The sequence below is a fragment of the Saccoglossus kowalevskii genome, chromosome 6, assembly GCF_978046115.1.
Source record: "Saccoglossus kowalevskii chromosome 6, keSacKowa6.1, whole genome shotgun sequence".
Taxonomy (NCBI): Eukaryota; Metazoa; Hemichordata; class Enteropneusta; family Harrimaniidae; genus Saccoglossus; species Saccoglossus kowalevskii.
This window is the reverse complement of record NC_140646.1, coordinates 19826124-19842668: the sequence shown is the minus strand read 5'-3', so window position 1 is coordinate 19842668 and position 16545 is coordinate 19826124. Positions and strand designations below refer to the sequence as shown.

The 16545-nt window shown below is 34.7% G+C and overlaps 1 protein-coding gene across 3 annotated transcripts in view; it reads left to right on the top strand.

Annotated features, from left to right (window-relative positions):
* The first annotated feature begins 1707 nt into the window (after positions 1–1707).
* Positions 1708–16545, top strand: part of LOC102806950 (E3 ubiquitin-protein ligase TRAF7-like) — a 73596-nt gene continuing 58758 nt past the window's right edge. For all 3 annotated transcript variants that reach the window (XM_085500159.1, XM_085500158.1, XM_006816392.3), the window contains exons 1-2: positions 1708–1931; positions 15587–15852. In XM_085500159.1, coding sequence (XP_085356285.1) covers positions 1720–1931; positions 15587–15852 — 478 coding nt within the window. In that variant the 5' untranslated portion in view covers positions 1708–1719. The remainder of the gene's footprint in view (positions 1932–15586; positions 15853–16545) is intronic.

Below are 16545 nucleotides of genomic sequence, written 5' to 3'. Positions count from 1 at the left end.
TAAATAAAAAAAAACAGGTGTGGTGTTTGTAAGTAAGTGCTCACACTAAAGGCTAAAAGTTTTTCATCACGCGCGTATATATGAAGCCTGCGCGTCACGCAATTTGTGCCATTTTGCAAAACAGTAAAGTGCACCACTTACGGTATAATTGGGAAATGCTTTTGTTTTTTCTGTTTCAGAAGGTGTTTTGTCGAGTCGATCCAAATCACTATTTCAGGCCTACTTACACTGGTACCAATACCATACACGAGGTGCTTCTGTGATATCAAAATGACATGCGAAGAACGAAACGTAGTTCAAAACGACATCTCTGCTTGGTTGTGTGTCCTGTTTCGTCATTTCGACTATAGTAAATCTTTCAAACACACTATGTTTCAATAATAAGCGACCACTGATCAAACACAAAATCGACAGTGTGAACGATGTGCATTTCTTACGTCGATTACGCCACAGGAGTGCTTTGTTGCTGTAATTTGTATATCTATAAATGATAACGACCATTTTAAAAGAAATAAAACAAAATTCACAACCTCCCTAAATATACTTGAAGTTTGATCTATGTATTTGACTAGTTAATAGTAAATGTATTGGTTCACGGTGGACATAACACGGTCATATCCACCTTTGACATATATATAATACTACTAGTACTTCCACTTTCATTTATACTGTTTTGACAAAAAATTAAAAATACATCAATTGGCACCAATTACAGTACAGATGAGATAACGGGAACTCAGGGTTTGGATATAGAAACTCTATGTGGAGATAATGCCAGGGTTGATGGTAGAAATGTAGCAAAACATTGTCTTTCGTGAAGTTTGGCTTAGTTTCTTTGCAAGGATGATGTTATTGTCATGTATGGCACGACAGCTCGCCCAAACACATTTGTTCTTCTTCATTTTTTTCTCTGTACAGATGTGTTTCCCAATCTATCATCATCTCTTAGATTATAATGAATAAACCACTTATTCAATCAAGAGTTGTTTAAAATGTTAAACGTTGCTCTCAGTAATTCTTAACTGTGGTGTAAAGTTCGTTGTCGATTACAGACTGGCATAAACATCCATCAAAGTTGATCGTGGGCGCAACTTGAAGAGGGCGTAACGCAAATGTTCGCACATATGTATTAACAGTCATTTATTCATGATTACTGTTTTTATTCAATAAAACGTATCAAATTTATTTGATTAATGATTAATTCAAAATTCATTTTTCTTGTAATACTCTAAATTACGTCATCGAGAAGAAACCTACGGCGCAAAGTGATTTGAATCAAAGACTTTAGTCTTTGTTTGAATGCATGATGGATAAGAGCATTCAACTTGGTGGAGTCGGTGGAGAATTCGGCAGAAAACTGCACTCTCTTATTTTGATAAAATAAAATAAAATACAATTCTCGTTTGCACTGTTATTTTTTTAAGTTAGAGGACATAAAACGTACTAATTTTTAGTGATCACTTATTTGAATAAAGATTTGCAAACTTTGTCAGAAGAAAAAAATCGCTGCCAGTAATTGTTGACTTTTATTAACATTTTCCTGATGTAATGTTCGTTTTCGCTATTTTTGACAAAAACGTTAATTTATAAAGGTTTTTAATTGATTGCCCTTAACGTTGCTGGTATTTTGCTAAATATAGGAAATGACGCAATCTGCCAGCGACAGGAGGGAGGCCTTCGGGTGTAAACTTCCGGTTTGTATTCAGCTGTGCTTCTAATATGGCGGACGACGGTACTGTTTTCGTCCTGCCTCCTTCTTCGCATTTACTCTGCCCGATATGTCAGAAATTATTTACAGATCCCGTCATCAGCGTGAATTGTGGCCACACTTTCTGCAGAGCATGTATCCTTAACCGGGAAAGCGAAGAGTCGACGAGAAGTTGTCCACTGGACGAGAGAAATTACGAAGACAAAGACTTGGTTGTGAACAGGTAAGATCCATCAACGTTGGCGCCGCGCCGATAGTTTTGCATTACACATCATAGAAGCTAGGCATCTCACGCTCCGTCCACTGATGTAAAATTGATGCAGTTTTGCCGATATATTATAGCAGCACACACACCCCATCGTTCCCGTTGAAAATTATAGCAACATATAATTTGCAAATTTCGATTCGGAAAAAAAAATCCAGCGAACTGTACATCATTCTCGTTCAACTGGGTCAAGGGCGCTTTCTCTGTGTTGTTAAATACTACTCATACAATGACATGACATGACGCAGTGATTCCAGAATTATGCTCTCAACCCGTTTTCTCTTCGGTGTCCGTGAAATATGGGCTTTCTAGATTGAAAACAAAAACATGGCTAATTTAGGAAAAAAATCTGCATTATGGAATGTGCCTAGCTTTTTAAAATTGTGTCTCGATACATAATTTTGATAATGTAAACACCGTACCGGCAAGATCTAGTCCAGAGGCCCAAGCAATGATGCACACACGTCGGTCTACATATCGATTTAGTATTAATGAATACATTTATTGAAGTTCTCAGAGTGCTGCCACTTTGCAGTCCTCCTAAAGTCACATCTTTGTTCGGAGGTGTTAATTACCGTATTGTCATTTTTGAAAGGGGTCGCGTGAGGACAAATTCATTGCAGTGTTAACATTGACTCAATATTAATTGCGCTCTGGTCTTGAAATCAATCGCTTCGTAATTCAAAACGCGCTGCCACCACACTTTCCTGATCTTGTTATAACACATTCCTGCTTGTTATAAAAATATAGTTAAACCCAAGTGTAATTCACTGGATTCCTCAGAACTTGACCTTCTAGAAGAATTCCAAACACAAGATGTCACATTCAGTAAGGGGGGTATGCAAAAAGGGACCCACCACAGAGATTGTTTTCACACCTTGGATATCACTTGTACTGTATTCATGCTTTTAGCAGAGTGGTGCTAGTTTTAGATTTTATAGATGTGTTTACGTGGCATTTTACACTAATCTGGTCAGGCACTTAATTTTGAGCCATTACTAAGATTTGCTATTAATGTCTTAATCTAGATTTTTTAAAACCATTTTATTACCTGTTATTTCTTGATTGGGCATGATTTTCATCTCTTTAAGGTAATCTCAGATATTTAGATACGGTAATGAATAACAAAAAACAGCGGAGCACTTTTACAAAGATTGCGCTGTTAATTAATATCAAAATTGAAAATTGAATTTAAATGCATGATCATTAGGGACGACGTCAAAAGATCGATGTCTGATAAAAAAACTTATTTGCTTTAGTTTGGGGGTGGGGGGTTTTGACCTCAAAAAGTTTCTATCCTACAAAAACGATTTTATTTTTTAATGAAGTCCAAAAAATCTTGGAGTATTTGTAATTCGTTTTTTTTTTCTCTATCCAATCATGGACAAAAATAACAGAAAATGAAAAAAACAACATCCAAGACGAGAAAATGGTTTGGTCCGAGTGTAAAGCCTTTTTACACCCACCCGACAACCAACTGCTACGCCATACTACTGTTGGATTATCAATTTGAATTTAATGGTGAATGTAGTCTGACGCCATGGTCAATATTTATCAATTAAGTTTCAGTGGGGGTAGGGGGGTTTGGGAAAAAACTAAAGGAATTAAGTTTTTTATCCTACATTGAACTTTTGACGTTGTCCCTTAATGTGTTTTTGAAAACAGATTTAATTAATGGGTTCGTTTATTCTGGGAGTATGCCTATCTTTCAGTAATTCTATTTAGTCAATTTTCTTTGAATTCACTGTAAAATACAAATTTCAAAATCTTTTGTTCTCTTCTGTCAGTCATGCTGGTACATGTTATGTACACTGCGTGTGACATAAAAATACTAAAATATGTCATATTTTTATTTTTCCACATATTTTAAAAAGTGCAAGGATTTACCCTAAAGGCATGGATACTAATCAAATAATTATAATAGTGTAGTATAGCCCTGGAATGTGGAAGTTGCTTGTTTGTATCAAGAGTACCATGTAGATGCAAGTTCTATATTTCCTAGGGGCAAACTGCTGAACAATGAAGTGGTTTGTTTTCTTGGCTCAAAAAGTACCAGGGGGTACCTTTGTATAAAAATTCTGTACAGAGATAAGGATGATCACATGGGGCAATGTGTGTATTTTGATGATCTGTGAAAGAGAACAGCTGTTGAGATGCTATTATTGGTTTCATTCATCTGTTGTGAGTTAAAATTCGAATGCTGAAACTTATTTGTAATTAATGCATGTATTACGCCAAAAATAGATGTAATTTTGACAAAGAGTTTAAACATAATACTTAAATATTTTCAGTTTTTTTTTTTTTCAAACCAAAGGTAGCCTCAACCTTATGTGCATGGAAAGCTAAAATATTTGAAACAAGCCATGCAATGTACTGTTCGGGTAGTAACGCACACATTTGTTCAAGTGTATACTTGAAACACAAATAGAGTACTGTGTGAGTGATTTATACCAACATTTATTTTATTTACTGTAGGGCTATATTTGCCACGAATGGCCTTTTTAAAACATTCAACTGAATTTCAGATTCGCCATATTTTGGTTTTGCAATTTTTTGACAACTGCTCCTGCATGCTATTCCCAAAATATTTCTCTATTGATTGTTGGATTGTCACAGAACAACAACAAATATTGAGTCCTAATGAGGAAAGGTAAACAAATTGAAAAAGCATTATAATAACATAGACCCCAACAGAATCTCAGTCCTTCATTCCAGTAAGTGAGTTTTGGGGATTGACACAGTAAATTGTATATAATATGATTTGATATTACACATTGACCTTACATAGCTTTGATAAAAAGCATATAAATCCAGGGCCTGCCCTTCCTGGCTGCTGGACAAAATCCTGACAGACCAAACTTGATAGAAAAGAAATCATGGTGGGAAAAATACCAGTACAAAAATGTAATATGTCAATAACATGTTTTTAATAGAAAGGACATTACATGAAAACATCGTCATACATAAGGTCTAAACATGTTTTTACCTATTTTAATAATTATTATAAGTTATGCAATCTTGGTGCATAATTCATAATCATAATTCATAATCAATATAAAATCAGCAACACAGCATAACCATAAGCAATACTGTTTACATAGCACTAATATTTTCTGTACCCCACAGTTTTTCCTGAGAGTAGATAAACAATAATTGATTTGACAATATTCTAGTATAACTCGGATGATTTATAATGGCAACCGAAAATGATGGCTTCACTAATAATTTGGCTGAAATCATTTTCATCCCTGCTCGTTTTTCATTAGACAACCATCATGTTGCCAGCTGCTGTTATATACAGTACATGTATTCTGCTCATTGAGTAGATCCTCACTAAAGACATTTGAAAATCATCTAAATGCTAAAATGTTGGGTTCCCTAACTCATATTATGACATGTTTTTGTTTTTGTATCATGTGTGCCAGTGGGTTTACATGTGTGAAAATCATCACATACTGTAACATATGTTTCCTATTTTCTGCATAATTGATTATATTTAGTGTATACAATTTCAGTTGTGCTCATTACACTGGCAGATGAATGCAAAGTGCAGTTGACTTGGAAATATTCTACAGATAAAATTTTTTTTTTAATTCTGCTTCATTTTTTTTTTTTTTACCATTGAATTGAATTTTTTTCTTGGATGCCTCAGTGGGCTACCAACTACAAAAGCTTGTAGCTAAACATAATGCTATGTAGTCCAGCAGTTGTTTGGTATTTAAAGCCATGCACACAATTGTGAATACATGGAAATAACCAAATCATTTGGTGTAAGATAACTCATACCTTTTCGTCCCTGTTCGGTCATAGTCTGAAAACGAGGACTTATGGATTGACCTCTGAGTGTGTGTCCGTGCAACTGTTTGTTTGTCTGGACCTATATCTTAGACATGCCTGGACTGATTACATTCAAACTTCACACATGCGTCATACATAATATTATATATTTGCACATCAATTTGTTTCACATTCTGATTTAAGATGAACATTTTCGTTTTGTTTTTCAGATCCAATTCAAAATGGCTGACTGGCAGCCATTTTGTTTTAGTGAATGCGGTTCTAGTGCCATATCTCTGACTTGCTTTGACTGATTATGTTCAAATATTGTGTATTCATTATACATCATGTCATAGATATACAGATGTTTTGGTTTGATGCTCTAATTCAAAATGGCCCAAAGACAGCCATTTTTGTGCTGAAAAAATCCTTCAAAATCAAGCATTTCTGGCATTCAAGAACTGGATCTTGGATGTTTACTGATTACATTCAAACTTCACACATGCGTCATACATAATATTATATATTTGCACATCAATTTGTTTCACATTCTGATTTAAGATGAACATCAAGGATTTCTCAATATATATTTTGATAGTAGCAAACTACCTCAAAATCTATCTATATCTTTTATTGTTAATAATTGAAAAAAAGCTAAAAAATGGATGATTCCTTTTTTTTCATTTTATTGCAAACTATATCACTAATGCACTAAATTTAATATTGGCCAAACAATACTTTTACTCACAAAATCACAGAATTTTAGACGTTGATAATTTTAACCTAGTGAACATTGCTTCTTTCACACTATATATATATGTAGGAATGATCTATTGTGACACTTGTTAGCTGACTTGTTTCTATTGTATCTTTGCCTTTGTCTGGCTGCCCAGATTTGGCACATTCCAACCCTCTTTACTTTACCCTAAGGGTCACACTGAAGGGACGCTACACCTGAAATACAATGAAAAGTTTAGCTTTCTAGTTTTCAGAAGAAAAAACAGACCATGTAGATTGTGTTTCGTGTACTTATTGTTAAATCAAAAACTCATTGTTCTTGAACAAACTATTAGCTGTGGAGAATAAGCAATTGGACACCTGGGAACGAAGTTTGGGGGCTGTCTTTGTATGGCCTGGTTTGGTATATAGTTTTTACCTGTCCTTCGCCCATTAGAGATCATGCCTCTTTATTGAAATTAAGGCGTGTTCACCCCTCCCACTGTGACCTGTATTTACTTTTTTTGTAATCGAACCTTATTGAATTGGGATTATGTGTTGGTAAACAATTCAGAAACTTTCATTTTATTTTCATAGCCCTGACCCCCCTGATTTACAAATAACCCCCCCCCCCTCCCCGAGAAATGTTACATCACTGGCTACAAAAGAATGACAAAATTCACCTGAGATCTGTTTCCCTTATCATAAATGGCTGTAAAAAAGCCGTTAATTGATTCAAATCAACTTACAATATATTCAAAAAACTTTTCCTGTTATTTAGTAATTAGCGATCGTTTGAGTATTTAGTCTTGTTATATGTAGCAATTAATTGAGAATGGCATTTGCAATGTCACTTGTTGCTGGCAGTGTTATGTAATTTATAATTTCCTACCAGTGACTGGTAGCTTTGTTCTTGTTCTACTGAATCTATAATTAGTTAGTCCCAAGTTGAATTCCAAAAAGGGGTTGACCCACTTACCTTTGGTGAGTGTGCCACAAGACTCAATGGGGAGGCCATTTTGCCTCTAAACGAAATTGATTCACTGAATATGTATTAATTGTGTTGTTGTTACCATATGATAAGAAGATGACACAGTTCTGTCATTTATATGTTGTCCCAAACATGGAATATGGTTTCCATGGCAGCAGTGACTTTCAATGTTAGGAACTGCCACCTGGCACACAAATATATTTAAAAAAAAGTATGCTGTCTTAGTACTGAAGCATATTGTCTTTGCTCTATTCATAACACAACTTTTAAGTTTTAAGCGCAAATTTTTATTGTAAATTGTTTAGCATGGCGTTGATGGAAACATGTGTGTCTTTAATTAAGGAAAAATTGAAATTATTTTTTATTCTAATTCATTGATCTGAGGTCAGGCAGGGTGTTATTTTGTATTTTTTGTGTTATTTTTTCCAGTGAAAATGCATCCTTTTTCTACATGGTATGGTTCGTATGTAATTTTTGGCAGATCAGTGAAAACGAATTACACATGTTGCTGTAACAGATAGCTAAAATAACGTTGTGTATTTTAAATATTATTATACAATCAATTTTTCATGTGTTTTCTATGGAAGGTGATCAAAATCAAACCACCGGCTTCCGGTGCCGTATCCCTGGAGCTCCGGGGATCTCCACAGAGCTACCTTGTATCTTGCGATTTTACTAATTAGCATTGAATGAGGTCACCCAATTTATAGAAAGAGTAACTACCAGACGTCTCTGTTGAAAACATTTAAGTTCAATCCATTATATTTCGTTTTTATTCAAATCAGTGCAGGATATAATGCTTTACATCAACAAAGCAATTTAACATACCAAATATTACAACCTGTACTGTTTTGAAATCAGCGCTTTGATGAAACATTTTATTTACGTTTTGTTTTTACAGCAATTTACATTCAAAAAAACTACTTGCGAATATGAGAAACCTTACTGAACGCTCATGAATATTCTTGCTTAAATTTGCATATAGTGCAGAGCTCCTCCAAAGACTAAGGAGCTTCGTTGATACTATGCTTGAAACCTTTCATTTTAATAAACACCTCCCTAATCACCTCCCTGAATGGTCTATTTTTGATAATTTTTTCAATCCATGGTGAAAAATTAGTAACATGTAAAATATCACATGAAACGTGGCATGCATTTATAATGTTATCGGAGGGGGGAGGGGGGGTGTTAACATGTAAATGATTTTATGTTAGATCAAAATTTTTTTTTTCAGCTGTCTAGGTGCTGTTTGCATTATGTGATATGATATATTATATGATATGTTACTCTGTGTGTGTTCCGTTCATTTGATAACACAAAAGTCATTCTGGCTCAGTAGCGCATGAATTAAAAATTGGCAAAAAATATTGTATAGCTTTTAACATTTCATTATGAAATTCACAAAGTCAGAGTGATATCACTTTAAATTGTAAGCGAGTGGAGAGAAAAGTAAAGACTAATGGAGCTATACATCCATATACATTAACCTACTTCCTGCTAAGAGGACTTGGCGCCATCCTACAAACTATGCATTAATGTATCATAGTTAGTAATGTTTTTCAGGTAAATTATCAATAGATTGTTGATTCTGATGTTATTAACATGCATTGGATGTTGACTTGGAAAATTGGGAAGGAGAAACAACTGAAAATCAAAAAATAGAATGCACATGAACAGGGATTCTGTTGTCTTAACATTAGCGTAGGGCATTTTGCACAAAATTGCAACTACCGGTAGCGTCATGGGACATTTCTAATAATTTTGCATACCGGTATTTTTGGTTTACAGCGGGGGAGTCGTCACCTGCGCATGTTTCATATGGCCATAGAGTATCATTGTTTACAAACAAGCGTCCACCCATGAGCCTTTGCATTTTTAGCAATTTTGACTCAATTCCTGCACGTGCATGGTGACGACCCTCTCGCTTTAATAAGTAAATTTAAACTGAAAACACTCGGGCTCTAAGGTCTGAAATGATTGAACAAAATTTAGAAAAAATACCAGCAAATTGTAATCCATGGGTTACAAACAGGTTCATCGATATCCCTGTGACCTGGTCACCTTTGATCCATGGACAACATTTGATGTCACTGTATTGATTACCGCTATGTGCTAGTAAATATAGGGTGATAACCTTTTACATATATTCCATCACCCCATGCAAAGTTATATCCCTTGCATTACTATTTGTTAGTTCTTAGATAATACATATACTAGCAGTGCCACTATTCCCGCTAATCAAAAATCAAATTTTTTGTATACATTAACATTTAATTTTTTTGACCATAAAAACTGTAATTTATGCGAGTGAAATATGCTATACAGCAAATATGATATTTATTTAAAAGTCTTTTTGTAGTACCCATTTGAGACCATTAATATTCATTCATATTTCTATATTATTAATAATTTAAAAAAAAAATGCTCATAACTGATATATCAGTCTTATTTCAGGCTAGCTCATTGAATGTTCATTTCTTGCCTAATAAATATTCCTGATCGACTTGAGCTAAAGAAAATGATATATTGGATACAATGTTTTTTTAGAAGCATTAATATGCATTAATTTTTATCAGAATTTATTTTAGTGGTTTTGCCAAAATTTAGAGGGTACACAGCTTGTGATTCAATTTTGTGGGACCTATATCAAGCAACCTTTGTGATTCTGACTTGCTGACCAAAACAGAACAATGAAAGATTCATTTCTACATACATTACTCAATCAGTAGATCATGCAGCTTTATTTAGAGAATTTGTTGAGAATTCATGTAGTAAATAAGACAAAATTGATCACATGTATTCCAATTGACATGCAAGTAATGATTTAATTTCGTATTTTTTCAGCTTATAGAGATGAAATTGATTTAAAAAAAATGGATCTGTATAAACTGGTTACCATATATGTGGCACAGTATCATTTCATGGATTATACTGCATTTGTTCCATAGAACTTAGAAGTGCAAATACACAATTTACTAGTATTACATTTACTACATTTATTTGTGACACTGGTTACTATATTTGCTATATAAAGGGACTGTGGGTAATTAATACACGTCCACAGCAAACAAAATCTCGTTGTTGAACCTGCAACCACTCTTTCTCATTCTTTGAAACAACAGTTTTCAAGTGAGTAAAAAAAAATAACTGTTCCAAAACACATACATTGTTATTTATACTTGTCACCACAATGTAAGAAAGAATATCCCTGGTATTCACCTTTGCCATTTCATGTGAGAACAATGCAGTGCAAAGAGATTTGTCAAGGCATGTTTTAATTATCCACATACTTCTAGTGCTTACGTAAATGCCAGAAGTGTGTCTATGGTCAAATTAAGTAATATATTTTAATGATTTTTCAGTTTATGTTTGCTTCTGTATGCATTTCTATATCCTTGAATATGTTTGTGTGCTGTACAGTATAGTACATGTCAACAAAGACTACCCAGTGACACCATAATTTATACATCTGTGCTAATTTAGACTCTGACACCCCAACACTACCATATTAGAAATGAAGTGAAAATTTGACTGAACCGAGAAAAAAAAAATCTTGAAATTTGTTAATCACACAAGTGGCTTTGTGTGAGCAAAATACATGTCAAAAAAAGCACTCATTCTTCCGCAAGAGTGGTTTTCCTTATATCCTGTACCTGGGCTTGACAGTCGGCATTTTTTTGATGTACATGCTCTGTCTTTGTGTAGGCGATAATGTATGGACGAAAGACAAAGTATCCACTGTTAGTTAGTCAGCTGGGTTTGTTTTGAAATTCAAGATTGTCAGAAACATGGTTTGTATTATGATTTACACAAAGTGCTGAGCTATACTTGGCATTGAAGGGGTTTCAGTTACCTTGGCTGTTTTTAATATACATTGCAGGCCTTTGTTGAAGTATGACATTTTGGTTCTCTGTTGATGCTTATTTTGAGCCTCGCATCAGAATAGATTTTGTTGAAATCCCTCTGAATTAGCCTGTTGTCCTCATCTTACTGGGTGTTTTTTTTAGCATGCATCATGAGAACGGCTTCACTGCCGCTTGTCTCTCGCCATGTAAATTTAATTAAATTTTGTTTCATAGTTTTCTTTGAATATTGAGTTTTGTATTGATTCAAAATTCAACATTATCACACAACTTGCTAACACTGTTTTTTTCTCATTCATTCTGGCTTTCTGTGGATGCATTGAACAGGTGGTGTGTCATATTATTAATCTTCCCAACCCGTGTTGGTTGGTGAAGACCCAGTTACATGCATTGTATACTATCTGTGATGCAACACACTCAATATTATTGATCAACTTAAAGAAAGGTCATAGACTTAAAGGGGTGGAATATTTTGGTATAATTGATAGGTTTGCCATTATCTATTTGATGAGGCAGTTAGTTTTTATTTCTCCCCTGGGACTTGTATGTTCACCCATTTACTTCGCTGCCAGCCTTGAAATATACATACAAGTACCAGCACCCCAATCATCAACAGGAGTGCAAGTTTTTCTGAATTATTCCTGACAATATACATGTATATATTGTTTCAGCATCACTATCCTAAGTGAATTTGTGGGAAGATTGTAACTTCATAAACTTATAGATATGTGCATGTACTAAGATACATTTATCATCGCCTGGTCTATCTGTAAAGATAACTATGCGCTCAGAATGTCATGCTGGTAAAGCACTTTTATTAAATGTCACAAGCTGATCTTATTTATGTGATAATGAGAATGTCAGCTGTGAACCAAACAATGTTACATGTACTGTAATGTAAAGTCATAGTTTTTTATGTATGGTGTGACTGCTGCTGTTGCTGTTCTATATTTAGTCACCATTGATGCAGTGAACTGATGCATAACATTGGGATAGTACATTAGGTTATGCTGTTCTCTGTTCACCTATAATGGTTGTATGTTGATAGAGACATAATGACTGCAGTGTGTTGCAGGTGTTGAAGGCCTTGAAGCCCAAATTTTGTCTGATAGATGTTCCATATGTCCATTTGTCTATATGGAAATTTTACCTTGAAACTGGGTGTGTCTCTGATCTAAGGTTGGTGACCTCTCTGATCTGAGTTGTATATACTATTATTTACTGATGAATAGTATTCAATGATAAGGTATCCCAGCCAAGGTCTTCTTGTGTATGGCTATTACTGACTGGTATCTTGTTTGACATTAGCTGTACTCCTAGTGGGAAGAACAGGTGTCACTATAGAAATTGGTTCATTTACGGTCTGCTGGATCCTGCATTGATGATATGTGACCGGTTTTCATTACTGTTAGGCTGCATTGAAATTTATCATCCAATTCAATTACAGACACCATTCCCAATTAACAAAATACATAACAAGCAGTAGATACTGATTAGCGATAGCTGTAAAAGTTTCTAAGAGTGATTGATTGGTAATCATCCAACTGTGGTAACTATTTATTCATGGGTCATCCACAAATGCCAATCAAGTTCAAGGGCAATAATGTGAAGTGATAATGGTTCATATCTTGCAAGGTTTCACAAATATTAGCCCTGTGTCTAGGTCAAGGATGGTGATAGTATTTATTCCTTAGTACCGTAAAATCTGTATTAGAAGCCGCATCCCTAATAGAAGTCGCACTCATTTTTTTTGAATAATTGAGAACCAAAATTTCATCATTTCTCATATGTGTAGATGCTCTAATAGAAGCCTCATCCCCTCTATTGCATTGTACCATTTTAATAGAAGCCGCGGTTTCTAATACAGATTTTACAGAAATATTGATCAACATTTTAATATAACATAACCTCGTTGACGCTGCAGGTCGGCGTCCGTTCTACACCGAATGTTTCGAAGTCAATCGTCAATTGGCACGTGTTTTATAGATATATCATATTGTTTCAGGGGCATGTTTACTAAATAATGATAAATGAAACTTATGAAATAATGTAAGAACAAACTGGCCCCAAAATTGCGCAAATTTGCAATAAAGTTGATGTTGTTAGTGTCTGGTTTGAAAGGTGTTCTATGCGTGATTTTATCATGTTCAAGGACGTTCTATTTTCGAACTAGTTGATACCTGAAATTACGCGAGTGCTTTCGAACATCACACAGAAATTTGATTATCATTATTATGTGTTATTTATGACATTAATATTTCTCTCACTAAACAATATTTCACTAAAATATGTGATTAAAAAGCAACTTAAATTGTAAAAAAGTAGTGTCAAGTTCCGTGTATAAACATTAGTGAAATGTCACTTTTTGCTATAACCCAATGTAAAATCTTAAACAATGAGCAATAAAGTTACTTTTATTATGGCATTTTTAAGACTAGGGTCATAGTGGCTTTCGTGAGAGGTCGTCCTTATGAACACCCCCAATTTATCAAATTGACTAGCGATAATTCAACAGTTTAGAGATAAAAAATGTGTCAATTAACTATTTTCTGTTCACTGCGAGATCCTGAGTTGTGCATGAAAAACATAAAAAATAGGACAAACAAAGACTGGGATTCTTTTAAACAAGGGAGCAGGGGTGCAGCGCCCTCATGCCATGTCCATTTGCCCCCTTACCCTGGGAAGCAGATCCTCTGGCAACCATAAAATTCTGATTGATCAGGGATCACATGTGGTCACAGTCTTCAACTGTCACCTTTTAACTTAGAATTATCAAAAACTCCACACCCTGGTAGGGGGAATCCCCCCACTTGGTGGCGCCACTGAATTGCAGTGCTCCCTCTTGCAGTTTTTTTCTAGAAAAACCCCTGAAAGGTCATAGCATTGTAGTGGCATCAATATTTTGCTTGGGATTCAACAAATGAAAATATTTTTGGCGTATTTCCACACTTAAATAATGAGTTATTCACATTTTATAATGGTCACTTTCGTCATTTCAACATTGAGCTATTAAAAAAAAAAGTTCTAAATCAAATCATTTGATTTTGCCACAGACGTTCAGTCTGCGCCTTTCAAGCAATACCTCACATATCTCGCACTGAACAGAAAATCACTTATTAAAGCCAAAGTGATAAATGTGTGATGTTTCCGTTGATGACCATTAGCATCACATGTGTAATGCAAGGGAAAAGGTAAAAATGAAAACTAAGATACTGATTAATTGATGACGCATAGTTAACTGTGCTGTGTTTAACTTTCCTTTTCTTTTTCAAAAATCACTGTAAAAGCTTTATTGATTATTATCCATGGTTGAGATCCCCGTGGTACTGCATGCAATTATCTGGTAAATGTATCTATTAAAAGTGATAAATTGACAGGTAAATCTGCATGCTTAGTCAAGGTCACTGCCCTTGGTCCGCTTAGGGCTTACTTATCTCATGTAGTCTCTGCTAGATAGGCACTACATGTGGAGACATGTTATTCTCTTTAAATGATATCAACATTTAAGAAATGTTATTATATTATAATAATAATAATAATAATAAGAAAAAAAATATGCTCAAAAATCATCTTCGTACTGAGTGTAATGTATTATACATATAAGTGTAATTGTACATTGATTGATGAGGAATCTTTATTTACAAACACATGTTTGTTTTTATAACTGTTTGAATTTTGTTCAATATCCTTGAACTACTGGTATTTGTCATATCTGGTGTCACATGTCTGATATGTAGTGATATAATTTATGTAAACAAGAGAGATATTTCATCACTTTGTTGATATCATTATTAGTTATTCATGAATGATGATATTCAAACTGGAATTCAGGCAGATGGTGTATTCCAGTTGTTGCTGTAAAAATTAGCAAGAAAAAAAAAATTAATTTAAAAAAATGTACCATCCGTTCTGGCTAAATATTTTACATATATTGTGTTCATTTTTCAGACCTAACTATAAAGCTTAGACCTAAAATGCCAAGTCTGCCGTTGTCAACTTGTTGTAAGAATTTCTAATTCGTTCCTTCTTATTATAATCTTAAAAAGTTGGAGGGAATGTCAAAATCTCATTTAAATTTCTCCCTGCTCCTGCCCATCCACCCTCTCTTCTTTCTCCCCAACCTCGTCCTAGTCCTTCTCATCATCATCATTACAATGTATTATCATCAGCAACAGCCCTCTCATCCACCCTTTCCCACAACCAGAATACTGAAAACTTAGATTAATAATTTTGTTTGTTTGTTTATATATATTTATTGATTACAGGGCAATTGTGGGACAGATAGAAGATCTGCAAGTATACTGCTGCCATGGTCTTATGCGATCAGAATCGCAGGACCTGTTTGTACGAGATGAGAGTGGTTGTCCAGAAAGTATAACTTTTGGATCACGCCAAAATCATGAAGAAGACTGCCAATATGCATTAGTGCCATGCGTAAATAATCCTGAACAGTGCGGAAACTTTCGACGCAGGGATTTAGAAGAACATTTCAAAATCTGTACTTTTACTCCGTGTCCCCATCGAGATAGAGGTGAGTAATCCTAAATTTTCATGTGATTATGGAAATCATATTTGGTTTGGCTGCTTTTTGAAGCATACCAACTCATCACTGTTTTGCTATGTTAATGACACAAGCATGTCTGATTCCAATGGAGAAAGTACCATAGCTACAACAGCATTTCATTAATTCAGTTTTGTCTGCCTCTTGAAAGTCTCATTCATTTTACCGCTAGTAATGAATTATCTGTCATTTTGTAATTTCGTTTTCCATATAATAATTACTCTTAGACTAGTTTTTTGCTTTTGAAAATTTAATTGGAGTTTGAACATTTCGAATTAGTCTTAACTACCGTACTCGACCGCGTTAGCAGCCATGCCCGGGCAAGCGCCCACCCCCACTTTTGCGCAATTTTTATATTTGGGGTCACATTCAGCAGAGCGCCCACTCCTTCAAAATGCAACTACCGGTAATTTAAAACTTGGTCTTGCGTAACGAATCTTAGTAATTGTTTTTATATGATACAGCGTGGATATCGACCGCTGTGAACATGTTGTGAATGCGTAGAACACAGTAACCGTGTGTAAACTACGCCTCGACAATGACCTGTTAATACAAGTAAAATGCGGTAAATATTTCATGCCATATTCAGTTTACTTCTCAAAAATGGCTAGTTACTGGTTTTTTGGAAAAACCATGTCGTTTATTTGCTGAAATCAATTCCAA